Below are 26,575 nucleotides of genomic sequence, written 5' to 3' on the forward strand. Positions count from 1 at the left end.
CTACAAGTCCCAGCATGAACCCCTGAGATCTCACGAGAGGGGGGGGGGGTTGAGAGGGGATGAGAGAGAGGGGGAGAGAGAGAGGGGGGTTAGAGAGAGAGAGGGGGGATGAAAGAGAGAGAGAGAGGGGAATGAGCGAGAGAGGGGGGTGAGAGAGAGAGGAGAAGAGAGAGGGAGTGAGGAGAGAGAGGGGGTTGAGAGAGTGGGGGGATGAAAGAGAGAGGGGGGATGAGAGAGAGAGGGTTGAGAGAGGGGAATGAGAGAGAGAGAGAGGGGGGTTGAGAGAGAGAGAGAGAGAGAGGGGGGATGACAGAGAGGGGATGAGAGAGAGGAGAAGAGAGAGAGAGTGAGGAGAAAGAGGGGGTTGAGAGAGTGGGGGGATGAAAGAGAGAGGGGGGAAGAGAGAGAGAGGGTTGAGAGAGGGGAATGAGAGAGAGAGAGAGAGAGGGGGGGTGAGAGAGAGAGAGAGGGGGGAGAGAGAGAAAGGGGGGAATGAGATAGAGGGGGGTGAGAGAGGTGGCTCTAGCAACCAGTGGCCAATAGAGTCTCAGGTGGAGGGGGGGGGGAGCTTTTATGCTGCCCCCCTGCATAGTGCCGCCCTAGGCCTGGGCCTTGTTGGCCTAGGCCAAAATACAGCACTGGCTGGACGGGGTGGCTGAGCAGAGACCCTGTGTAGGAAAACCGGAAGGGGTGGATGGTCACTGACCACCAATGATGGTGGGATTTTTTTTTTTCTTAGGTTTGAGGGGGGGGGGGGGGGGGAGCGTGGAGGAAGAATGAGGGCGGGATTGGATTCAGGTGAGAAATTGAAAAACCAGCCATGCCTACTCCTATGTAACCAGCTGCTTCTGCCGGCCGTCTTTGCTGATGTGTTTGAGGCTTCCCTCACCTGCCAAAATAAATGTGATTGTGTGCCTCCCTCTGCAGCAGATTGAAACCCTAGTGACAGGGAGGCCGCACGGGCCCACTGGAGCATAGGCAGGGTCGCCATTGCGATCCCTGATGCTACGCTCATGGCTTGGGGGGATATACTCCAATTAAAGTGAGTAAATTAAAGTGGCACTAAACAATGTCCTTATTCTCCAAAAATAATTAATACAAGTCCACTAATTTAATGGCCCTGTAATCTATTTTTCATGAAATTGTTTCTTACTGTGTACTGTGCCTCCTTGCGTTAAAACCACGGCAAAAATTGCGGGTGTTTTTGGCAGCCATTATCAGCACTTTTTTTTTTTTTTGGCACAATGCTCAAAACCCTATTTTCGGCCGATAAGTTTCAGAGGCTGAAATTTCAGTGCTTGAAGAATGGCTACCATGCACACACTCAATTTTGCACTCTCCAGTTTTAGTAAATCAACCCCATCGTGTCTGTGTGCCCTAAAATAAAACCTTTTATTTATTTTTTTTGTAGAACCTAGTGCTTGCTAAACTATATCATGTGACATAAAAAATTGGATTTACCACTATTTTATTTCCCAGGGTCTCTGCTTTCAGGAAATATATACTGCTTTGAGGAAAAAGTAATCTTCAGGGCTAAAATTATTATTATTTTTTTTTTTTTGGTGCAAAAAATTCAAAAATGGTTTTGTCAGTGAAAGGGTTAAAGGAGAATTATGGCGTCATTAAAACAAAAAAATAAAACGGAGAGCTGACAGATCACATGACCGCAGTCAGCGCACTCTGCTCAGCTCCTCCTGTGCTTACTGGCGTGACAGGCTGGGGACAGGGCCGGTGCAAGGATTTTTGCTGCCCTAGGCTAAATAAAAATTGCCACCCCCCTTGGAAAACATATTTGTTTTCTTGGCACTGCAGGATCCTTTGTGCCCCTCTCCCTCCCACCCCCCATCCCAAGTTACTGAAGGAGTTAAAACCCCTTCAGTGACTTACCTCGGCGCTGGGTCAGGCTCCGCCTACTCTCCTCCCCTGTCGATGTCAGCCGGCGGGGGAGATCTAATGCGCATGCGCGGCAATGGCCGCACACGCGCATTAGGCCTCCCCATAGGAAAGCATTATTCAATGCTTTCCTATGGGGATTTCGGCGGCGCTGGATTTGGCCGCCTGAGCGCGGCTTGCTGTAGTGCTCAGGCGGCACAGCATGAGGAGTGCGGCATCGCCCGGCGGCCGGTCCATTACTGATTCCGGGTGCAGGATGCTGGTGTCCCCTGCTAAGTTGCACCCTAGGTCGCCTTACAGGGAGCGCCGGCCCTGGCTGGGGAAGAGGCGGGCATGGCTGGTTCTCAGCCTTGTGCCAATCGGGAACCAATGAAGGCAAAATGTAGGCAGAATAAGCTTCAGCTGTATGGATCCATTACTGATTCCGGGGTGCAGGAGGCCGGTGTCCCCTGCTAAGTTGCGCCCTAGGTCGCCTTACAGGGAGCGCCGGCCCTGGCTGGGGAGGAGGCGGGTATGGATGGTTCTCAGCCTTGTGCCAATCGGGAACCAATGAAGGCAAAATGTAGGCAGAATAAGCTTCAGCTGTATGGATCCATTACTGATTCCGGGTGCAGGAGGCCGGTGCCCCCTGCTAAGTTGCGCCCAAGGTCGCCTTACAGGGAGCGCTGGCCCTGGCTGGGGAAAAGGCGGGCATGGATGGTTCTCAGCCTTGTGCCAATCAGGAACCAGGGAAGGCAAAATGTAAGCAGAATAAGCTTAAGCTGTATGGATCCATTACTGATTCCGGGTGCAGGAGGCCGGTGTCCCCTGCTAAGTTGCATCCTAGGTCGCCTTACAGGGAGTGCCGGCCCTGGCTGGGGAGGAGGCGGGTATGGATGGTTCTCAGCCTTGTGCCAATCGGGAACCAATGAAGGCAAAATGTAGGCAGAATAAGCTTCAGCTGTATGGATCCATTACTGATTCCGGGTGCAGGAGGCCGGTGTCCCCTGCTAAGTTGCGCCCTAGGTCGCCTTACAGGGAGCGCCGGCCCTGGCTGGGGAGGAGGCGGGTATGGATGGTTCTCAGCCTTGTGCCAATCGGGAACCAATGAAGGCAAAATGTAGGCAGAATAAGCTTCAGCTGTATGGATCCATTACTGATTCCGGGTGCAGGAGGCCGGTGTCCCCTGCTAAGTTGCGCCCTAGGTCGCCTTACAGGGAGCGCCGGCCCTGGCTGGGGAGGAGGCGGGCATGGATGGTTCTCAGCCTTGTGCCAATCAGGAACCAAGGAAGGCAAAATGTAAGCAGAATAAGCTTCAGCTGTATGGATCCCGGGGTATGTTGTGATCTGGTGTCACTGTGTGTACAGATACCCTCGCACCAGTCAAACCTCTCTTTGTATTTAGGTGATGCGGTCATCCGCTGTGATCAGATGTCTTTACTCCTGAGATGGGTTTTGGACTTCCAGTCACAATACGGTGAAGATGGAGATCTGGTTGCTTTTGATGTCCTTTGTGGAGACTTGAACTTTGACAATTGTTCCACAGGTAAATGTCGTCTGCTAATTCGGAAACGCTGATCTCTAAACTGTATACATTGTTATACTGTATAGGTGACTTCTACATAGATAGGATCATCTGATCTGCACCTATATATGTATGTATGCAGGAGTGAATGCTATCAATCAGAATTCTCGACCTTCTCAACACAGAGGAACCCTTGAAAAACACTTTTCGATATCAGGGAACCCATTCTAAAAATGACTATATTTAGAACTCATGATATATTGGTGTGGTCATTGGGAAGCAGTGCCAGGACAATGTCATCTAGAGCCCAGGGCAAACATACCAAACTGCGCCCCCCCCCCCCCAAGAGCATTACGGGTCATCAAAAATTCACCAAAGAAAATAAATTGAGCACTAATTTGAATGTTTACCCTGCAAGCATAACTTCACCCTCCTCCCAATACAAATCTGCCCCTGTCAGCACAAATCTCTGCCCACCCCCCTTCAAGCTCCAAAACTCCCTCTCACCAAATCCCCCCTAGCACAAATCTCCCCCCCCTCCAAAAAAAAAAATTAACCCTTCTAGCACAAATCCTCTACCCCTCAAATGCCCCTCCTTGCATAAATCATACCTCCTAGCACGATTTCCATATCACCTCTTCTAGCAGAAACCCCCCAAATCCCCTGCCCCCCCTCTCAAGAGCAAATCCTCTTCCCCCCGTTCCCCCTCCCTACACAAATCCCCCCCCCCCCCAAATCATCATTTATAGGACCCCTCATAATTTCCCCTCCTATTCTTATCCTCTGCTACCCTCCAACTTTTCCCTCTCAACACAAATACCCCCCTCTCTTCCCCTTGTGTTGCCCCCGCAATCCCATTCGCACCTCCTAGCACAAATCCCTCTCCCCCAATTTCCCCTCCTAGCAAAAATCATCCCTCCTAGCACGATTTCCCTCACCCCTCCTCCATATCACCTCTTCTAGCAGAACCCCCCAAATCCCCTGCCCCCCCCTCTCAAGAACAAATCCTCTTCCCCCGTTCCCCCTCCCTACACAAATCCCCCCTCAAATCATCATTCCTAGCACCCCTCCTAATTGCCCCACCTATTCTTATCCTCTGCTACCCTCCGATTTTCCCCTCCCAACCAGTGGCGGCTGGTGCTCAAAATTTTTTGGGGGGGCGCAAAAACAAAAATGTAATAGGTATTGCTTCGCGGCAAAAAACGCGGTAAAAAAATTGCATGACTTTGAGGTCATGGTACAGGCATGGCACATGTGATGGTATAGGCATGGCACAGATGGTACAGGTGATGGAATAGGCATGGCACAGATGGTATAGGCATGGAACAGGTGGTGGAATAGGCATGGCACAGGTGATGGTATAGGCATGGCACAGGTGATGGTATAGGCATGGCACAGGTGATGGAATAGGCATTGCACAGGTGATGGTACAGGCATGGCACAGGTGATGGAATAGGCATGGCACAGATGGTATAGGCATGGCACAGGTGATGGAATAGGCATGGCACAGATGGTACAGGCATGGCACAGGTGATGGTACAGGCATGGCACAGGTGATGGTACAGGCAGGGCACAGATGGTACAGGCATGGCACAGGTGATGGAATAGGCATGGCACAGATGGTATAGGCATGGCACAGGTGATGGAATAGGCATGGCACAGATGGTACAGGCATGGCACAGGTGGTGGAATAGGCATGGCACAGATGGTACAGGCATGGCGCAGGTGATGGAATAGGCATGGAACAGATGGTACAGGCATGGCACAGGTGATGGTACAGGCATGGCACAGGTGATGGTACAGGCAGGGCACAGATGGTACAGGCATGGCACAGGTGATGGAATAGGCATGGCACAGATGGTATAGGCATGGCACAGGTGATGGAATAGGCATGGCACAGATGGTACAGGCATGGCACAGGTGGTGGAATAGGCATGGCACAGATGGTACAGGCATGGCGCAGGTGATGGAATAGGCATGGAACAGATGGTACAGGCATGGCACAGGTGATGGAATAGGCATGGCACAGGTGATGGTAAGGTCATGGCACAGGTGGTGGAATAGGCATGGCACAGATGGTACAGGCATGGCGCAGGTGATGGAATAGGCATGGCACAGATGGTACAGGCATGGCACAGGTGATGGAATAGGCATGGCACAGGTGATGGTAAGGTCATGGCACAGGTGGTGGAATAGGCATGGCACAGGTGATGCAATAGGCATGGCACAGGTGATGGTAAGGTCATGGCACAGGTGGTGGAATAGGCATGGCACAGATGGTACAGGCATGGCGCAGGTGATGGAATAGGCATGGCACAGGTGATGGTAAGGTCATGGCACAGGTGGTGGAATTGGCATGGCGCAGGTGGTGGAATAGGCATGGCACAGATGGTACAGGCATGGCACAGGTGATGGTAAGGTCATGGCACAGGTGGTGGAATAGGCATGGCACAGATGGTACAGGCATGGCGCAGGTGGTGGAATAGGCATGGCACAGGTGATGGAATAGGCATGGCACAGATGGTACAGGCATGGCGCAGGTGGTGGAATAGGCATGGCACAGGCATGGCACAGGTGATGGAATAGGCATGGCACAGATGGTACAGGCATGGCGCAGGTGGTGGAATAGGCATGGCACAGGCATGGCGCAGGTGGTGGAATAGGCATGGCACAGATGGTACAGGCATGGCACAGGTGGTGGAATAGGCATGGCACAGATGGTACAGGCATGGCACAGGTGGTGGAATAGGCATGGCACAGGTGATGGTAAGGTCATGGCACAGGTGGTGGAATAGGCATGGCACAGATGGTACAGGCATGGCACAGGTGATGGTAAGGTCATGGCACAGGTGGTGGAATAGGCATGGCGCAGATGGTACAGGCATGGCGCAGGTGATGGAATAGGCATGGCACAGATGTTACAGGCATGGCACAGGTGATGGAATAGGCATGGCACAGGTGATGGTAAGGTCATGGCACAGGTGGTGGAATAGGCATGGCACAGATGGTACAGGCATGGCACAGGTGATGGTAAGGTCATGGCACAGGTGGTGGAATAGGCATGGCGCAGATGGTACAGGCATGGCGCAGGTGATGGAATAGGCATGGCACAGATGTTACAGGCATGGCACAGGTGATGGAATAGGCATGGCACAGGTGATGGTAAGGTCATGGCACAGGTGGTGGAATAGGCATGGCACAGATGGTACAGGCATGGCACAGGTGATGGTAAGGTCATGGCACAGGTGATGGTAAGGTCATGGCACAGGTGGTGGAATAGGCATGGCACAGATGGCACAGGCATGGCGCAGGTGGTGGAATAGGCATGGCACAGGCATGGCGCAGGTGGTGGAATAGGCATGGCACAGGCATGGCGCAGGTGGTGGAATAGGCACTTACCTGGCGACGGCTCGGCTCCCGGCAGCGGCTTCTCCCCTCCTCGCGACTCCGACGTTCGTCCTCTTCTGCTCGGCTCCCGGCGGCGGCTTCTCCCCTCCTCGCGACTCCGACGTCCGTCCTCTTCTGCTCGGCTGCGGCGGGAAAGTGACCGGGCGGTGGCGGTGAGTGACCGATGCACGCACCGGCACCGCCCCCAACGAGGTCACCATGGATGTCCTGAATCATGATTGGTCCAGGCTGGAGTCTGGACCAATTATGATCCAAGACATCACAAAAGGGGGTGGTGTAGCGCATTGCTCTGCGCTACAGTTACGCCCCAGAAGGCCGCCAATTGGCGCCTCTGCTGGTGGAAAACCCCACCCCCCATCGGCACCAATGCGGCAGACGCCAAAAGGGGGGTGGTGTAGCGCAGAGCTCTGCGCTACAGTTACGCCCCAGTAGGCCGTCTATCGGCGCCTCTGCGGGTGGAAAACCCCACCCCCATAGGCACCAATGAGACGGGCGCCCCTTGTGGGCAAAAATTTTTTTTTTTTTTTTAAATCTTTTTTTTTCTTTTTCTTTTTTGGGGGGGGCGGCGCCCCTGCGCCCCCTATGGGCCGGCCGCCACTGCTCCCAACACAAATATCCCCCTCTCTTCCCCTTGTGGTGCCCCCCCAATCCCATTTGCACCTCCTAGCACAAATCCCTCTCCCCCAATTTCCCCTCCTAGCACAAATCATCCCTCTTAGCACGATTTCCCTCCCCCCTCTTCCATATCACCTCTTCTAGCAGAAACCTCCCAAATCCCCTGCCCCCCCACCCAAGCACAAATCCTCTTCCCCCGTTCCCCCTCCCTACACAAATCCCCCCCAAATCATCATTTCTAGCACCCCTCCTAATAGCCCCTCCTATTCTTATCCTCTGCTATCCTCCAACTTTTCCCTCTCAACACAAATACCCCCCTCTCTTCCCCTTGTGCCCCCCCCCCCCCCAATCCCATTCCCACCTCCTAGCACACATTCCTCTCCCCCTATTTCCCCTTCTAGCACAAATCATCCCTCCTAGCACAATTTCCCTCCCCCCCTCTTCCATATCGCCTCTTCTAGCAGTAACCCCCCAAATCCCTTGCCACCCCTCCCAAGCACAAAGCCTCTTCACCCGTTCCCCCTCCCTACACAAATCCCCCCTAATCATCATTACTAGCACCCCTCCTATTCTTATCGTCTGCTACCCTCCAACTTTTTCCTCCCAACACAAATACCCCCTCTCTTCCCATTGTGGTGCCCCCTCTCCACCTCACATGGTACCACAGTGCCCAGGGCAGCCGTCCCTTCTGCCCACCCCTTGTCCCCGTCCTGTTGGGAAGAATTACCCCCTTACAGATAGTTAAAAAGATTATTTGTGTTACTAAGAACTTATTTGAGAGGCAGAATGGCTCATTGCTCAAGAAACCCCTAGCAACCTCTGCAGGAACCTTAGGGTTCCGCGGAACCCTAATTGAGAATCCCTGCTGTATGGTTTCCGCGCTAGGATTTGTAAAGTAAGGCTGCAGCCTACCTCACATATCCCAAAGGGATATGAAATAAATTGGAATTAACCACTTTAGGACTGCTAACGTTGCTGCTACTGCAGCAGGGTGGCAGCCCTGGGTCCAGCGACGTAGACCTATGTCGCTGGATTTCCTGCTGTTTCGGCGGCACGCACGCGCCACCGAAAGCTCGCTCCCGCTGTGTTTAGACACAGCAGGTGTCGGGCCGTAGGAGGGGAGGCGGCGATCACCGCCTCTCTTCCCCAATCGTTTGGGAAAGTGTGAGAAGATCCGCCTGCTTTTGTAAACAAAGCAGGCGGATCTTCTCTGTGACAGGCACGGACAGATCACAGGATTCAGCATAGCTGAACCTGCGATCTGTGTCTGTGTCACACAACCCCCTCCCCCCACACACACGTCCGTAAGCATGAGGCATACATTTAATCCCTTTATCACCAGCATTGTTAACCCCTTCTCTGCCAGTGTCATTATTACAGTAACAGTGCATATTTTTAGCACTGATTACTCTAATAATGTCACTGGTCCCCCCAAAAGTGTCAAAAATGTCAGTCAGGGGTCCGATCTGTCCACCGCAATGTCGCGATCCCGCAAAAAATCGCAGATCGCTACCATTACTAGTAAAAAAAAAAAACAATAAAAATGACAAATCGGTCCTGTAGTTAGTAACTTTTGCGCAAACCAATCAAAATACGCTTATTGCGATTTTTTTTTTTTACCAAAAAATATGTAGCGGAAAACAAATTGTTGGCCTAAAATGTTAAACAATTTTGATTTGTAAATTTTTTGGGGGGAATGTTATATATCAGAATGTGAAAAATATTGTTTTTTTTTTTTTTTTTTAAATTGTCGCTCTTTTTTTCAAAAATTAAAAATCGCACAGGTGATCAAATACCACCAAAACAAAGCTCTATTTGTGGGGAAAAAAAGGATGTAAATATAATTTGGGTACAGCATCGCACGACCGCGCAATTGTCCGTAAAATTAACGCAGTGCCGAATCGCAAAATATGGCCTTGTCAGGAATGGGGTAAAATCTTCCGGCCTTAAAGTGGTTAAAAATATGCTCATTGAGATTTTTTTTTTTGTCAAAGACATGGAGCTAAATACATTTTGGCCTAAATATATGACAAAACTTGAATATATTGGATATTTTTTAACTTTCAAAGTAGAAAATGTCAATTTTTCGCAAACTTTTTGCTCTTTTTTTATTAATATCGCAAAGAAAAAAAAGCGCAGAGGTGATCAAATACCACAAAAAGAAATCTCTGTTTGTGGGAAAAAAAGGACGTAAATTTTGTTTGGGTACAGCATTGCATGACCGCGACATTGTCAGTTAAAGTCGCGCAGTGCCAAGTTAAAAAAAGTGGCCTGGACGTTAAGCAGGAAAATCCTCCGGTCTTAAAGTGGTTAAACAGTGCAATTTGTGGCATTGCCTAGAAGTGTGAGAAATGCTGGAGTTGGTATGAAAAAATATAAAAAATCAAAAATATGTGTAAGTGTAATGTGTACGGGACTCAATGTGCTGTGGGAACACAAAAACTCAAAAAGATAAACCAAAACCTCCCATAAACATACAAATCATATATATAATTCCAATGATCCAATAACCAGATATCATTGCATCATAATCATATAAAGTGCTCTAAGTGCAAAAAAAAAATTACACAAAATTAATATATTGATTAAAAATACGTGACAAGATAAACCAAAACCTCCTATAAGCATACAAATCATATATATAATTCCAATGATCCAATAACCAGATATCATTGCATTATAATAATATAAAGTACTTTAAGTGAAAAAAAAAAAAATTGACACAAAATTAATATATTGATCAAAAATACGTGACAAGATGAATATTATATAAAGTGCTCTAAGTGCTGTCCTTTTTGATGTCCTTTTTTTCTCACAAATAGAGTTTTTTCTTTTGGTGGGATTTGATCACCTCCTACATTTTTTATTTCTTGCACTATAAACAAAAAAAGATCGACAATTTTGAAAGAAAAAAAACCCAAAAAACAATATTGTATGCCTTATACTATAAAACACGTCCAAAAAAAATAAAATAAATTACTTTAGGCCAATTCTGCTACATATTTTTGGTAAAAAAAATCCCAATAAGCGTATATTGATTGGTTTATGCAAAAGCTATAGCGTCTACCACCTATGAGATATATTTATGGAATTTTTATTTGTGTATTTATTTTTTTACTAGTAATGGCTGCGATCAGCGATTTTTGACATTGCGGCGGACAAATCAGACATCACACAGTAGCCTCTCAGCACAGGTCTCTCTCCTCTCGTGGTAGTCTCTCCCGGTCCCAGGCAAACAAGATCGAGTCCTCTCCTCCTTTCCCCCAGAGCAGGCTGGAACTTGTAGTCTCTGCCCCCGGGGGATTAGAATAGGGCCGCCTGTGCTGAGAACTACACGTCACAATCCTCCGCAGCTGCTGAAGTCCTTTTTAATTGGCTCCTCTCCTCCTGCCAATGAGGATGCAGGGGAGGAAGCAGAGAGGACAGCAGCTTGTTCCTGTGCGAGCGCCGCTCACATTACTCTCACAGTCAGTGTAGAGGAGGAGAGGGAGTGGAGAAATTCCCTGCAGGAGCTGACAGGCACACTCTCCCTTCAGTGAGCGCCTCGGTCAGCTTGGCACGGTCGTGGGAGATGCGGGGCATCCACTACACCAACATAGTAAGTTAACCATTGCTGCAGCACTTAAAAGTAAAAAAAACTTCCTATGTATTACTGTCTATGCAGCTTAACTGCAAATAAAGTAACAAATATGAGAGAACATTAATCTAAAAGTACCAAAAATGGATTTCATGGATTTCATTTGTTGAAGGACACAGCGAAGATCTTGATCTCTGGCCATTGGGGTATGGTGCCACTATCAGTAATAGGACACTATTGGCACTTTTCCATTGCAAGTACCGGCTCGGCTCCACTCGGCTCTGTTTGGTTTTCCACTGCATGGTACGGTGTTGGAACGGTTTGGTACAGTTTGCTTTTCCACTAAAGTAAAGTAGGTGGGATAACAACGATTCTCTGACCAATCAGTGGCTAGTAGTGACAAACAGTCAAGGCTGCATGCAAAGGATTGTGGGATATGGTACCGGTACGGCCCTCTTGGAACCACAACAGAGGTGGTACTGTTTAAGCGAGCCTTACCGTTCGGTTCCATGTAGTGGAAAAGCGCCGCCGCACCATACCAAACCGAACCGTTCCAACACCGTACCATGCCGTACCATGCAGTGGAAAAGCGCAAAAGCGAGCCGAACCGTTCGGTTCCATGTAGTGGAAAAGCGCCGCCGCACCGTACCGAACCGAACCGTTCCTACACCGTACCATGTGGTACCATGCAGTGGAAAAGCGCAAAAGTGAGCCAAACCGTTCGGTTCTATGCAGTGGAAAAGCGCCATAAGCATAAAAACAGAAACCCAGCTTAGGGATGGCACCTAACTGTGACCAACCCCCCCCCCCCCCACACCCCAACTACTAGAGGCAGCTCCCTCCTGGGAATCTTAGTCCTCTCTTTTGCTGGGAAATCTTTTATTTTTTCCTGCAAGATATCCAGACTTTCTATCAGCAGCTGTGCTGAGTGACAGGCTGGATAGTATGGATTTAGCAACCACCCCAGTTCACCCTAGGAGCACATGCTGGCCTTTAGCTATTCCCATGGTTTGCTGGGACAAACCTTTCTGGATGATGGGCAACCTGTCAGTGTTTCTCACAGGGGGCACATATGACCGACTGACTTCAGACTGGTTTGTCGCAGTGTCCTCTCAGTCGGACAGTGCCCTTGCTTCGGCTGAGGGGTGTTTTCCGTCATTAGGAAGGTACAACTTCCATCTTCAGGATGAGGTAAGTTGACACAATAACCTCTCCCTCATACTTTCTGGAGTGGCTAGGTGTGAGTTTGGGAACCTTATTCCCCTAGTCTCCCCATGTTCAGTGTGTTTGTTTGCAGTACCCCCTTCTTGAACACTATAAGGCAGTTCAGCATTTTCTTTGGCTGACACTGGATTGGAGGTGACTACCATGGACTGTGACTTTTATCAACAGCAGTTCGGGATAAATGCAAGGTTGGATTCCTCTTGGGTGTTCCTGAAGGCCACTAACAACCTTCCTATCCCAGTAGAAGGGGACACTTGATTGTCCATTTAAGTTGTCAATGAGACAGCAGATTGTTTTAAGATTGTGCTACCTGGAGATCTTCCATAACTAATGTGCTTTTGGTCCAGGGCATGAATAGTACTCACCTTCCTCTTGGAGTTGGACGACCTTGGTGGTTGTCCCTTCCTCCTCCACACTCCACAGATTGCAGCCTGTGCTTTCCTTAGGTGGCCTTTCCAACCTGAAAGTTGTCTCCATTGTTGATCCAGCAAGGTCCCTCCTTAACAGTGGGGACCTTTTCATTGGGATGTACTTGTTTTGGGTTCCCTTCGTTAAGCACTGGATTCCCTCGTGAGACATGGGGGACACTTTGTTTCTCCATGGGGGGTGGCATATGTTGCCCTTGCAGACCTTGAGCAGCTACCATAGTGGGTGCTGGGCTGGGAAGGTGGTTCTCTGTGGCTATGAGCTAAATTCTCTATCTTATCCATCTTTATGGTCGACCTGCGGTCCTGTCTCGCTTTTTCATGTATAGCAGGCCTGCCTGCGGCCCTCATGAGCCTTCAAATGTTGAGGTTTTTTCATTCATCCCAGTTCTTGTTGCGGAGAGGTTAAAGTTTTTTTTTGTTCCAAAACCGTTCTCACTCCACAAGACTTAGGGTGTCCCACCTGTTCTTGATATTAAGGCCCTGTTTCCTCAGGCCCTGGTGTTCCTTGTGGAATCCATTGGATCTGTATTAGCCCTTTTTCCATCAAAAAAACCGAGAGTTTGCTGAATTTTTTTGGGATGTGTATATGTATGCTGCAAAATGTTTTTTTTTTTTTTTTACATGTATGTGATTATTCGGCCTTGCTTAGGGGTTCCTGATATCTCTTTTGGTATCCTGCTAATTGACATATCTACTTTGTCCCTGGCTTTCGCAAGTGCTTGTCCCTTCTAGCCCTTTTGAGCTCTTAAGACATTCCTATCTGTGGTCTTCGACAACCTCCAGTGGTGGGGAAAGTTGTTGCTGGTATTGGCTGCAGCTGGCGGTTTTTCCTGTCTTGCTGAGGTTTGGCTACACTTAGAGTTTCTAACATCTGTGTTGGAAAAGAAAATACAAGCAAAGAAAATGAAACTGTGTCTCCCCAGATATTGCTGAAAATGGAGATTGTTTCCAGAAAGGTTTTTTTTTTGAATCTCCACTACTCATCCATGATCCACTAGTCATCCATACTTTGTTTTGGCTTGGGTGTTCTTCGGCTGTTGTAGTCTTCATTCATGGAGGTTCTTTGTACACAGTACACCTCAGTCTTTTTTCACCTCCTTTGGCTGAGACAAGTCTTTCAGTTCTCTGGTGGACCTCCTTGTGTGAACTCTAAGATCAGTTTGTCCTTGGCCTGGTTACTCCGGTATGCCATTTGGGGGTTCCTTCTTTCTGTGTCTTGATAATCTTCATAATGACAGCCACCTTGTTTTACTGAGATGAAGTCCTGGTTACCTTCCCAGGCAGGAGCTTTGGAAGCGAGAGATCACTCTTCACCCATGTGCTAATCAAAGGTTTCAGGCCCTTGGTTGTTCCTAAAAGTCTGGACCATTGGTAGTCCTCCACCTTAGAATCTGTCTGACTGTACCCCAACAATGGCAAGCGTCTCCTTACTGTTCTGACCAGAATTACATGCTCCAGCCTTATTGCTGCTTTCATTTCCAAGTTTGGGTTTTGGTTTTGTATGGCTGCCTTTCTCAGCTTTCTGTGCTTTAAGCCCCAGGGGTGGTTCCTTGCATCTGGAAGAGTTCTTTATCCTTATGGAGGCCACCAGTTGATCCTCCTGGTTTAGAACTATCTGGACGAGTTGTTTTTGGTACCTATATCTTTGAGTGATAGCAGTGGTTGCTCTATGGGATCGGTCCTGCTTGGTTTATGCCCTTCCACCCTCATCTCCTACCTCACCTTTCCATGGGGTCAGGACATGGGGCCTTCTCATCCATTTTTCCATTCCTAGATAGCCAAGATGGTTGGGGTTTCTGTCCCATTCAGGCTCCTGACAGATGTTGATAAGCTTTTCCTGACTATCTATATCTCCAGGCCCAGGTTTGATGTATCTTTGTACTTAGAGTCACTGACTAACCTACAGGTGGTTAGATCCAGATCTTTAGTCCAAAATCTCTGCGCCTTGGTGAATTTCCTGATCTTGATGGCTGGGTCATCTAAATATGATGGGTTTACCATGCAATTGGACACCACATTGCCCCTGGTGCACAGACAGCAGGTTTTTTTCCCTCCTGTCATACTGCTTCCTTGTTTACATTGTTTCTGTGAGTTGTGTCTTCTTGGGATATCAATCTTGTACTGCCTGCTTTCTCCTTTTTCTACGAGGGAAATATTGGTGTGGAAGCCAGTGCCTCCATTCTTCCCCACTTAGGTCTTCTATCTCAATCAGGACTGGTTCCTTCACTTTCTGTCCAGTTCCTTGGAAGAGAATTTTATTTTCTTGGTCTCTAGGTGGCTCGAGTTGTCCCTTGTTTATCTCTCGGCCTTACTTTAGGTTTTTCTCTGACCTTTTTCTCGTGCCTCCTGGCAGGTCTATGGGCCTCCTGGGTCATTGTTTTATGGATCTTATTATTCCCTATTCTGTTTGCTGTTGCGATTTCAGTGGCGGCTTCTACTGTTCCTGTTTTAGGAGTTGTTAGCGTTACCCACCTCTGTAAACACTGCTTTGGGATGTCCCAGTGTTTAGAGTTTAGGATTGCCACGGTGTCCTTCAATAAATTAAAGAGATAATGGTATTTTTTTTGTACTCAACATAAAATCCTTTTCTTGGAGTTCATTTCAGGACACACACCCCTCTGGTTGTTTTTTGTCCATGACTGGTTGTGGCTATATGTACTGCTTTGTGTTTAACTGCGCTGCCTCTAGTGGTTGAGGGGGGTATGGTCACCGTCAGGAGCTACACCTAGGCTGTGCTTCAGCTTTTGTGCCTAGTGGAGGGGGGTGCCCAATGGTCAGAAATCAGAGTCTCCAATCGTGTCCCTGCGCTGAGCACATCTGTCCATCTATCCATTTGTCAGCTTATAAAAAGTAAACATTTTAAAAGAAAAAGAAAAAAAATACGCAGGCCATTTATTAAAACAGCATACCAAAAATAAAAGCCATCTTTGTCCTTAAGATACAAATGTAAACATGATGTAGGTAAGCAAATTAGATGTAGAGTTTATTGTCAAGCTAACTGACACGTACTGACGTTGTTACATTTAGTCTGAGCATATAGGCATCATTGACCTCCTAAACACCTAATGCCCATTTACATTTGCAACATTTTTTTTAATAACCTAAATATTGACACCCACATAATGTGTGAGTTTACAGCTTATTTGTCTCATATTTCAGATGACTGCATGGAGCAGAAACATCAGCTGTTCTCTGTATATAAGGATCCATGTAGAGACTCTGCTGGACAGGACAGAAGAGGTACAGTGGGTGAGTATAGAGACACGCCGAATGGTCTTCACCAGCATTTCTCAACCTCCTCTCCATCATCATGGTACCCCATAAAGGTATGTAAGATCTAGAGGCACCCCAAACCAAGATAAAATTTGCCAGCATTTAAAAAAAAAAAAAAAAAAAAAAAAAAATCAAGGCATCTGTCATTCTATCCTGATATTTTGTCAAAGGAAAACAACCAAAGTAGAAAATAAAAAGTAAAACGTTTGAGCTTTAGCTGTATATTTTTTGCCATTACCATGACCCACCACCAAAAATACCCCAAAAATAAATTCTCTATTCCTGACATGCACAAGAATGATACACATGGTTATATTATTTGTTGTTTGTATCCTTAGTAGGGTCCAGAAACAAATTTTAACCGCTTGCCAACCGCCGCATGACTGTTTACTGTGGCGGTCAGCCCCGTACAGGCAAAGTGACGTAGGACTACGTCGCTAGCCTGTGAGCCTCTAGGGGGCGCGCGCTCTGGAGGCGCGCTCCCGCCCCGGCTCATTCCATAACAAGTCCGCGCGTGTGACCGGCGGACCCGATGTCTGCCGGTCACTCGCGATCTCTCTGTGGAGAGGGAGAAAGGCAGGCGGCTGATGTAAACAAAGCCGCCTGTCATTCTCCCTGATGTAAGAACAGAGATCATAGGATCCTGCTATGTAGGATCGTATGTCTCTGTGCTTACATCACTAGCCACACCCCTTTACAGTTATAATCACACCCCTAGGGACACACTTAACCCCTGCATCACCAATAAAGTTAGCCCCTTCCCTGCCAGTGTCATGTTTACAGTAACAGTGCATATGTATAGCACTGATTACTGTAGTAATGTCACTGGTAACCCCAAAAGTGTCAAAAATGTCAGTCAAGGGTCCGATCTGTCCGCTGCAAAGTCGCAGTCTCGTAAAAAAAATCGCAGATCGCCGCCATTACTCGTTAAAAAAAAAAACACCAAAAATGACAGAAATCTTTTCCTTATTAAACGCAATAACTTTTGCGCAAACCAATCAAAATACACTTATTGAGATTTTTTTTTTTACCAAACCTATGTAGCAGAAAACAAATTGGCCAAAAATGTTAAAAAATTTAGATTTTTACATTTTTTTGGGGGAATTTCATATAAAACAATGTGAAAAATATTGTTATTTTTTCAAAATTGTCGCTCTTTTTTTTGTTTATAGCACAAAAAGTAAAAATCGCACAGGTGATCAAATAACACCAAAAGAAAGCTCTGCTTGTGGGAAAAAAAGGACGTCAATTTCATTTGGGTACGGCATCGCACGACCGCGCAATTGTACGTTAAATTCACGCAGTGCTGAATTGCAAAATAGGCCCTGGTCAGGAAGGGGGTAAAATCTTCCGGGGCTTAAGTGGTTAATTTTTTTTCTTGATATTTATCCTACCCGAACATACTACTGTTGACACTAAATTTCAAACCTTTTTTTTTTGTTTCTACCTAACACAAACTAACACTGACACAGAGAATTAACTGACACTGGTGGCAGAGGAGCAGAAAAAAAAACAAAATAGGCTGTTAACCATTTTTATCACCACCACCCTGTGACTGAACGCCTGCTTGCCTCCGCCAAACAGTGCCTCCTTCCCTCCAAACCCTTCCAGCAGACTGAGAGCAAATACCAGCCCTTTACCCCAAGCAGACAAGATGTTGAGGTAAAACCAAAGGAATGACTGTTTTTTTAACAGAATTACAGGTTTTTATGCGCTTCAAATAAAGTGGCAGGCATCACATGAACAACTTCAAACAGCAATCCAATTAACAGCTAATCTAATTAAACAGTAAATTAATTAACATAAACATCCCACAATGGTTCAGTAACGAGTTAAAGTGGACACAATACGAATCACATCTCAGAGGCGATTAGCAGACAGACAGAAACAATAGGTGACACGATTAACAATGGGGATGCACACCTAGGAGGCACACAATGCAGAATTATAAAACAAGAGAAAGACACCTTAATAAACAGATTCACACAACGCAGCAGGAAACACCAGCATCCGCATGTTTGTAATGGTTATAATAATTATAATCTTCAGCTGGGAGTCTCTCAGTCTAGGAGGGTCTTGAAGCAGTCAAAGCTAGCTTGGGCTGCTGATTGCATACCTCAACAAAATACAGGGTCCCTAAATCTGTATCCAGATCCTAGGTTCCTAGGGTCTGTGTGTTTTCGGGGAGATGTAGACCCAAATCCAAAGCAAAACCATTCCAAAGGTCTCCCAGGCAAACACACCCAAAGAATAGAGCCAGGGCCCATAGTCAGTAGGCAAGAGTCTACCCTGCAGTCCCATCCAAAACCCCCTGTCCTGGTTGGGTCTGTCACACACCTATTCCCACTGATAAGTAAAACTTAAAGCAGAGTTCCACCCAAAAGTGAAACTTCTGATTATATGCTTCACCCCCCCTCTGGAGCCACATTTGGCACCTTTCAGGGGGGAGGGGGGAATGAGTACCTGTTTTTTGACAGGTACCCTTCCCCACTTCCGGGAGATAGGGCCGCGGCTCTGTCCCTGAGAAGTTCGGCCCTCCTCCTTCCTCCGCCGCTGGGCCAATTAGAAAGCGCAGCGCGCTTCGCGCATGCGCAGTAGGGAACCAGCTGTGAAGCCGAAAGGCTTTACTGCCGGGTTCCCTCACCCAGAATGGCGGCGGCAGCACCCGAGAGCCAATATGAAAATCCACTTCAGGTGCTGACATCGCGGTAACCCTGGACAGGTAAGTTCTAATACTTTAAAAGTAAAGTATTTGTAGCTGCTGACTTATAATTTTTTTTTCTGGGGGGCGGAACGCCTTTTTAAGTTTTTTACATTTTAGATTGGGGTGCCTCAAGATTTTGCATATTTTGAAAGGGTGATGTCTGAAAAAGAGAAATGCTGCTTTATATACACTCTAAGCAGAACTTTTAAAAGCTTTAAATGGCTGATATGTTCACACATACACTATATACAAAAGTATTGGGACGCCTGCCTTTACATGCACATGAACTTTAATGGCATCCCAGTCTTAAGCCCCGTACACACGATCGGCCGATTGTCGGCTTGTTAGTATGATGCTTCCGACAACCGACAGCGACTTTTCGGCCGAACAGAATCGGGTGTGCAGGCATTCAAATTTTTGTTGGCCGACACCAGAACGGCCGATTGTTCGCCAGTCAGTACAGAATTCGGCCGAAAAACAGCCGATTAGCAAGACTGGGCATGCTCAGAAAAGAAAAAACACATGGAAAGTTAACCATCACATGACATCACTTCTGCAGTCGGCTGTTGTTGGCCGACAAAATTCATGTGCAGTCTTTTGCAGTTTTCAGCCGACAGGACAGCACCGGACAAAAGACGGCCGATCGTTCGGCCGACATTCGGGACGTGTGTACGGGTTTTAGTCTGTAGGGTTCATTATTGAGTTGGCCCACCCTTTGCAGCTATAACAGCTTCGACTCTTTTGGGAAGGTTGTCCACAAGGTTTAGGAGTGTGTCTATGGGAATGTTTGACTATTCTTCCAGAAGCGCATTTGTGAAGTCATGCACTGATGTTGGACGGGAAGGCTTGGTTTGCAGTCTCTGCTCTAATTCATCCCAAAGGTGTTCTATCGGGTTGAGGTCAGGACTGTCAAGTTTCTCCACTCCAAACTCGCTCATCCATGTCTTTATGGACCTTGCTACTTTGGTCTGACTTTCATGCAACTCGAGGTCCATAAACTTCAATGTGAACCTTCAAAAGTTGCATGAAATTCATACCTGAATGTTAAACATGTAACAGTGGGCCTGACTTAGCAGAGGGACAACAAGTCACATCCAAATCGCACACGTCCAGAGTTGCCCCAAAGTTAGACTCCAAAGTTGTACGACTTTGGAGTCGTACAAGTGTGAATGGAGCCTTAATCATAGTTTTAGCATCACATGTTGTTAACTAGGGTGGTCTGCATGCAAATTTACCCTACCTAGGAATGCTCAGTCCTTCAAACTGGCATCCAACCATCAGGACATGTTAAGATTTACATATCTTCTCCCAAGAGCCAGCCCACTGCTTACATCAGGGCTAAAGGCTCTTAAGAGAAATACTGAGGCAGGGTTCTGTGATGTTTTCAGAATTTATATACAGAATCCTGCTGGCCCTTCCCAGCAGTTATGGTTGGTCTGTAACGCACAGAGACCCAGAAATTGCATTACTAGCCTTTAAATGAGGTATGTAATCCAGTTCCAGGTATGAAAGGTCTAGATCAGGGATGTCAAACTCCATTTCATGGCAGGCCGCATCAACAGTAAGGTTGCCCTCAAAGGGCCGGTTATATCTGAGGTGCTCTATGTACAGTGTGCAGGGTACAGGAGTGCGCTACGTACAGTGTGCAGGGTTCAGGGGTGACCTACGTACAGGGTGCAGGGTTCAGGGGTGCGCTACATACAGAGTGCAGGGTTCTGGGGTGTGCTGCGTACAGAGTAAAGGGTTCAGGCGTGCGCTACGTACAGGGTGCAGGGTTCAGGTGTGTGCTACGTACAGGGTTCAGGGGTGTGCTGCGTACAGAGTGCAGGGTTCAGGAGTGCGTTACGTACAGAGTGCAGGGTTCAGGAGTGCGTTACGTACAGAGTGCAGGGTTCAGGAGTGCGCTACGTACAGAGTGCAGGGTTCAGGGGTGCGCTATGCATAGAGAGCAGGGTTCAGGGGTGCACTATGCACAGTATGCAACCCGGAGGTTGCAAACCTGTGTACAAGGGTCACTACGGAAAAAAAAATGTGGATTGCAAACCTGGATGCAAGGGCCACATGAAAAGGCCTGTAGGGCCGGATCTGGCCCACGGGCGTTGTGTTTGACACATGTGGTCTAGATGGTCCCATTCCCCCCCCTGTTCCCCTATATAGAATTGTTAAGTTCAATTAGCCCCTTAAAATCTCCATAAGATAGGAAAGCACAATGCAACCTTAATAGGATAGCCCTAAACAAACTTGCTCCTGTCCTATTCCATGAGATTGTGCTGGGCTATCCTATTCTATGGCAGTTGTATAGGGCTATCCTGTCCTATAAAGACTGGATAGTGTTAGCCTATTCTATGGAAATCGTATTAGGCTATCCTATGGTGGATGTACAGTGCTATCCTGTCCTATGATGATTGTATAGGGCTATCTTGTCCTATGAAGATTGTTTTGGGCTGTCCTATCCTATCCTATAAAGGGGTAGAAGGGAAATGGCACAGTATCTGGAACTGGATCAGGTACAGGCATACTAGCTCATTATGAAATACTTACCTTAAAACGAAGCCCCAGACACCGCTGTGGGAGCGGACGTGATCCCTCAGCATCTCTTCCGGGTTCAGTGGCTCCGGCGCTGTTAGTGGCCAGAGACGCGATGACGTCACTCCCGTGCATGCGCGCGGGGGATTAGCTTTCCGGCAACTTCCCGGCAAGGAATTCTGAAGGCCCACCGGACCTTCAGAGCGCATGCGCCGCTAGCGTCAGCGGCTGCATACAGTGCAAATATCTCCTAAACCGTGTAGGTTTAGGAGATATTAATTGTACCTACAGGTAAGCCTTATTATAGGCTTACCTGTAGGTAAAAGTCACAAAAATCAGTATACTACTGCTTTAATCCACATATTCTCATTTAGAAAGGGTTTCTGACTTCTTCAAGATGATCATATGAAAGGGAGTCATTTTTATTGTAAATAAGAGAACTTAGAGCACATTAGAGCAAAGCTCCATCCAAAAGGAGGTTCAGCTTTAAGCACTCCTCTCTCCTCCCCTGCCACATTTACCATGTCATTTTTTTTTGGGGGGGGGGCGGGTACCTAGTTTTGACAGGTGCCTGCTCCTACCTATGCAACCTGAGTGGAAGTTCTCCTCTTGCCCTCCCTCCCTAAAGTGTTCTGGGACACGTCCCAGGTCCCAGAAGACTGCCGGACCGTTTAAGAGGTGCAGCGCGACTTGCACATGCGCAATGCACACCTGGCTGTGAAGCCACAAGCTGTCACAGCCAGGTGCCCACAGCTGAATTGCCGGCTCCGGGGGGAGGAGAGGGAGAAAAGCGACAGTTCGGGTGACCACATAACTGGATCCTGGGACAGGTGAGTGTGTGTTTATTAACCACTTGCCGACCAGTCACGTTGACCGTACTGCGGCAAAGTGGCTCGTTCCCGTCCAGCGACGTAGACCTACGTCGCTGGACTCCATCCCTTGTGGGAGGCGCCGGAGGCTCGCTCCCGCTGTATTCAGACACATCGGGAGTCAGGCCAGGGGAGGAGCAGCGGTGATCACCGCCGCTCTTCCCCGATCGTCGGGGAATCGAGTCTGGAGATCCGCACGCTTGTGTAAACAAAGCGGGCGGATCTCCTAAGTGACAAACAGTGTCGAAAATGTCAGTCAAGGGTCCGATCTGTCCGCCGCAATGTCGCAGTCCCGCAAAAAAAAATCGCAGATCGCCGCCATTACTCGTTAAAAAAAAAAACACCAAAAACGACAGAAATCTTTCCCTTAGTTAGTAAACGCAATAACTTTTGCGCAAACAAATCAAAATACGCTTATTGTGATTTTTTTTTTTTACCAAAAATATGTAGCAGAAAACAAATTGGCCAAAAATTTTAAAAAATGTTGATTTTTACATTTTTTTGGGGGGGAATTTCATATAAAAAAATGTGAAAAATATTATTTTTTCAAAATTTACGCTCTTTTTTTGTTTATAGCGCAAAAAGTAAAAATCACACAGGTGATCAAATACCACCAAAAGAAAGCTCTGTTTGTGGGAAAAAAAGGACGTAAATTTCGTTTGGGTACGGCGTCGCACGACCGCGCAGTCGTCAGTTAAAATCACGCAGTGCCGAATTGCAAAATAGGCCCTGGTCAGGAAGGGGGTAAAATCTTCCGGGGCTTAAGTGGTTTTAAGAGTGGCTGAATTTAGAGTTTTATGGTGGCAGATTGATGAATTGCAGTGACTTGGATTGGTGTTTAGAGATTTATCTTGGGTCTTCTGGAGGCAGACCTATAACAATGGCTTATTGTTTGATCCAGGCACCCTCCTCAGATGGGACTGTCTCTACCATGAAGCTGTCAACACTCCAGCCAATCTAAAGAGGTGAGATGGGGCTAATTGGGAATCGGTGGAATATTGTACTTGTCATGTTCATCCTGGAATCTCACTCCGTGTTCTGTTACAGGACTCTGGATTCAGAGGCTGAGCGAAAATTATACGTGGCTCCACCTCTTCCTGAAGGAATCGATGGGAGTGGTGCACACTGGACGGGGCGCAGAATAGATTATATCCTATACAGAGAATCGGATTCCTTACTTTCTCTGGTGAGAAGCATGTTTGTGTTCTGAGAATGTGTGGGGCTACTCTTTAGAGATTGTATAAGTTTGTCCAATTCTATAGAGATTATATAGACCTATTCTAACCCATGGAGAATGGTTTGGGCTCTTCTATCCTTTGGAGAATTTATTAGATAATCCTTTCCTATGAAGATTGTATAGGTCTGTTGTATCTTATGGAAATTGCATAGGGTTATCCTATCCTATGGAGATTGTATGAGGCTGTCCTATCCTATGGAAATTCTATAGGTGCAGCTTATCCTTTGGAGAATGTAGAAGGATGTCCTATCCTATGGCAATTGTATAGGTATATATCCTATGGGGATTGTATGGGATTGTTCTGTCATATGGAGAATGTATGGGGCTAATCTATGGAGATTTCGCAGAGCGATTTCCTATTATGATATTGTTTAGGATTATCCTATGGAGATTGTATATGCCTATCCTATAAAGTATGTAAAATGCTGTCCTATTCTATGGAGATTGTATAGGGCTTTCTTACGCTAGGGAGATTTTATAGGGCAGTCCTATTATATGGGCACTGTATAGAGCTGTCCTATCCTAAGAAGATTGCATAGGGCTGTCAAGTCCTATGGAGATTGTATAGGGCTGTGCAATCCTGTGGAGATTGCATAGGGCTGTCCAATTCTATGGAGATTGCATAGCGGTGTCCAAACCTATGGAGATAGCATAGAGCTGTCCAATCCTATGGAGATTGCCTAGGGACATGGAGATTGCATAGAGCTGTCCAATCCTATGGAGATTGCATAGAGCTGTCCAATCCTTTGGAGATTGCATAGGGCTGTCCAATCTTATGTAGATTGCATAGGGCTGTCCAATCTTATGTAGATTGCATAGGGCTGTCCAATCCTATGTAGATTGCATAGGGCTGTCCAATCCTATGTAGATTGCATAGGGCTTTCCAATCCTATGTAGATTGCATAGGGCTGTCCAATCCTATGGAGACTGCATAGTGCTGTCCAGTCCTAAGGAGATTGCATATGGCTGTCCAGTCCTAAGGAGATTGCATAGGGCTGTTCAGTCCTAAGCAGATTGCATAGGGCTTTGCAATCCTTTGGAGATTGCATAGGGTTGTGCAATCCTTTGTAGGTTGCATAGGGCTGTGCAATCCTTTGTATGTTGCATAGGGCTGTCCAATCCTATGGAGATTGCACAGCGCTGTCCAATCCTATGGAGATTGCATAGGGCTGTTTAATCCTAAGGTGATTTCATAGGGTTGTCCTACCCTAAGGTGATTTCATAGGATTGTCCTACCCTAAGGTGATTTCATAGGGCTGTCCTATCCTATGGAGATTGCATAGGGCTGTCCTATCCTATGGAGATTGCATAAGGCTGTCCATTCCTAAGGAGATTCCATAGGGCTTTCCAATCCTATGGTGATTGCATAAGGCTGTCCAATCTTGTGGTGATTGCATAGGGTTGTCCAATCCTATGGAGATTGCATAGAGCTGTCCAGTCCTATGGAGATTGTAGTCACTTTGTTTTTTACTAGGATACCGAAGCAATGCATATAGGGCTCAATTCACAGAGCTTTAACACTAGAATAGGGATCCTTATTTTCAGATATACTATATATTTACCATCCCTGTGGCTGTACATTGTATGTTTTTTTTATGAGCACTGGTCAGTTGATACTTATTTTGTTATATTGCCTGTCTGCACACTCCCTGCAATTCCTGATTGTACTTTGTATTCCTTTTCAAGGCTGTGAACAAGTTTCAGTTCATCACACAATTGGCAGGACTGTCGGATCACGTTCCAGTCTCAATGCACTTCTCTGTCTCTCTGCCAGGGGGCTCCACCCTGTGAAGGACACGATTATACCTCACTGACACGTCTGATCTTGTACTATATATGTGATGGGTTTTGTAAAATGTCTTGTTTATGAAAAGATCATTATTTTCTTACCGGGTTGTAAAATATATTTTCATTTGGTCATTTTATTGAACTATGTTAAGACACAACACAATTAAATATTTTCTTTGCAAGCTGCCTGTCTGTGGAATGCAGAAATCTTGCTAAATTGTTTTGGATTCAACTTATTCTTCCCATTAGCATCTTTTATCTGGCTGAGCAGCTATTAAGTGGACCTGTCTCCGGGCCGGCACCTATTCTCTGCTTGTCATAGATACGGCAGTGGCTGTATCACAGTGGCCATTCAACTTAAAGCGGATTGTAATGGATCAACCGGCACCCTGACCTGGTACCTCCATTGATGGATGCTCCTAGTGCTTCCCGAGGGCTCCAAGGACTCCACCAGACACCATAACCATGTCAGACTCCACGAACCGCTGCAGCTTGGTTGGGGTCTCACCGTCTCCTACCCACCCTGGACCTACGACAAGGCTCCATGTTCCCATGGGTGACCCTCTCTTTCCCCAGGGAGTGAAACAGGAACAAGAACAAGCTCTTACACAAGCTCTTACAAGAGCTTAGTGATTATCCAAGGGAGTATGAAGGACATAGCAATCCCTTGTAGCATATTCCCCCAATGAGAGACAGGACTCTAGATTGAGGGTGAAGTATACCTCTTAATTGAACAAGAAACAGACTTTTATACAGTTTTCCCCCCACAAGGTTACCGCCCAGGTGGACCTTGTGGAGGACAGGACTAGTGATGTCGCGAACATAAAATTTTATGTTCGTGAACGGCGAATGCGAACTTCCGCAAATGTTCGCGAACGGGCGAACCTCCATAGACTTCAATAGGCAGGCAAATTTTAACCACTTAACGACCGGCGCACGACGATCTACGTCGGCGCTCAGCCCCGGCCAGGCAAACTGACGTAGGCCTACGTCAGCACTTTTTGCCGGCCCTGTGCGCGCTCCCGCGCCCCGCCGCCGATGACTCGATTGGGTTCAGAACCGATCAGTCATCAGGTCCAGGCCAATCATTTTTGGTCTGGACCTGTTGATCGGTCCTGCCCAATCAGATCTCCCTCTAAGCCTGTGAAATGTAAACACAGGCTTAGAGGAGATGTGCCCTCCCCCCACAACGGTCTTTTTGGATCCAGCGTGAGAGGAGAGCACATCTTACTGTGAGTATTGCACCAAGCACACCCACACACAGTTAGATAGGCACATTTCACCCCCGATCGCCCCCCCAATTAACCCCTACAGCACCTGACACAACACACACTATATACAGCATATAGCATATACCTATATACCTGTATAAGTGTGATTTGTGAACAGGTGTAGCCCTTGCGACCCCCCCTTTTCCACTCAAATTACCCCCCACCCCCCCCTAATAAAGATTTAACCCACTGATCCCCCCTGAACCCCTCCTGATCACCGCCGTTAACCCCTACACCCTCTGTCACATCAGCACTAAT

At 47.2% G+C, this 26,575-nt stretch overlaps 1 protein-coding gene across 1 annotated transcript in view; it reads left to right on the forward strand.

Annotated features, from left to right (window-relative positions):
• LOC309547096 (sphingomyelin phosphodiesterase 5-like) overlaps positions 1-25,069 on the forward strand; it is a 47,922-nt gene extending 22,853 nt beyond the window's left edge. Inside the window, exons 4-8 of the mRNA XM_082246885.1 lie at positions 3,278-3,418; positions 15,809-15,898; positions 22,923-22,986; positions 23,069-23,207; positions 24,945-25,069. Of these exons, the coding sequence (XP_082103011.1) occupies positions 3,278-3,418; positions 15,809-15,898; positions 22,923-22,986; positions 23,069-23,207; positions 24,945-25,049 (539 nt within the window). The 3' untranslated portion in view covers positions 25,050-25,069. The remainder of the gene's footprint in view (positions 1-3,277; positions 3,419-15,808; positions 15,899-22,922; positions 22,987-23,068; positions 23,208-24,944) is intronic.
• Positions 25,070-26,575: the final 1,506 nt, after the last annotated feature.

Source organism: Pelophylax lessonae (assembly GCF_965119305.1).
Source record: "Pelophylax lessonae genome assembly, chromosome: 2".
Classification (NCBI taxonomy): domain Eukaryota; kingdom Metazoa; phylum Chordata; class Amphibia; order Anura; family Ranidae; genus Pelophylax; species Pelophylax lessonae.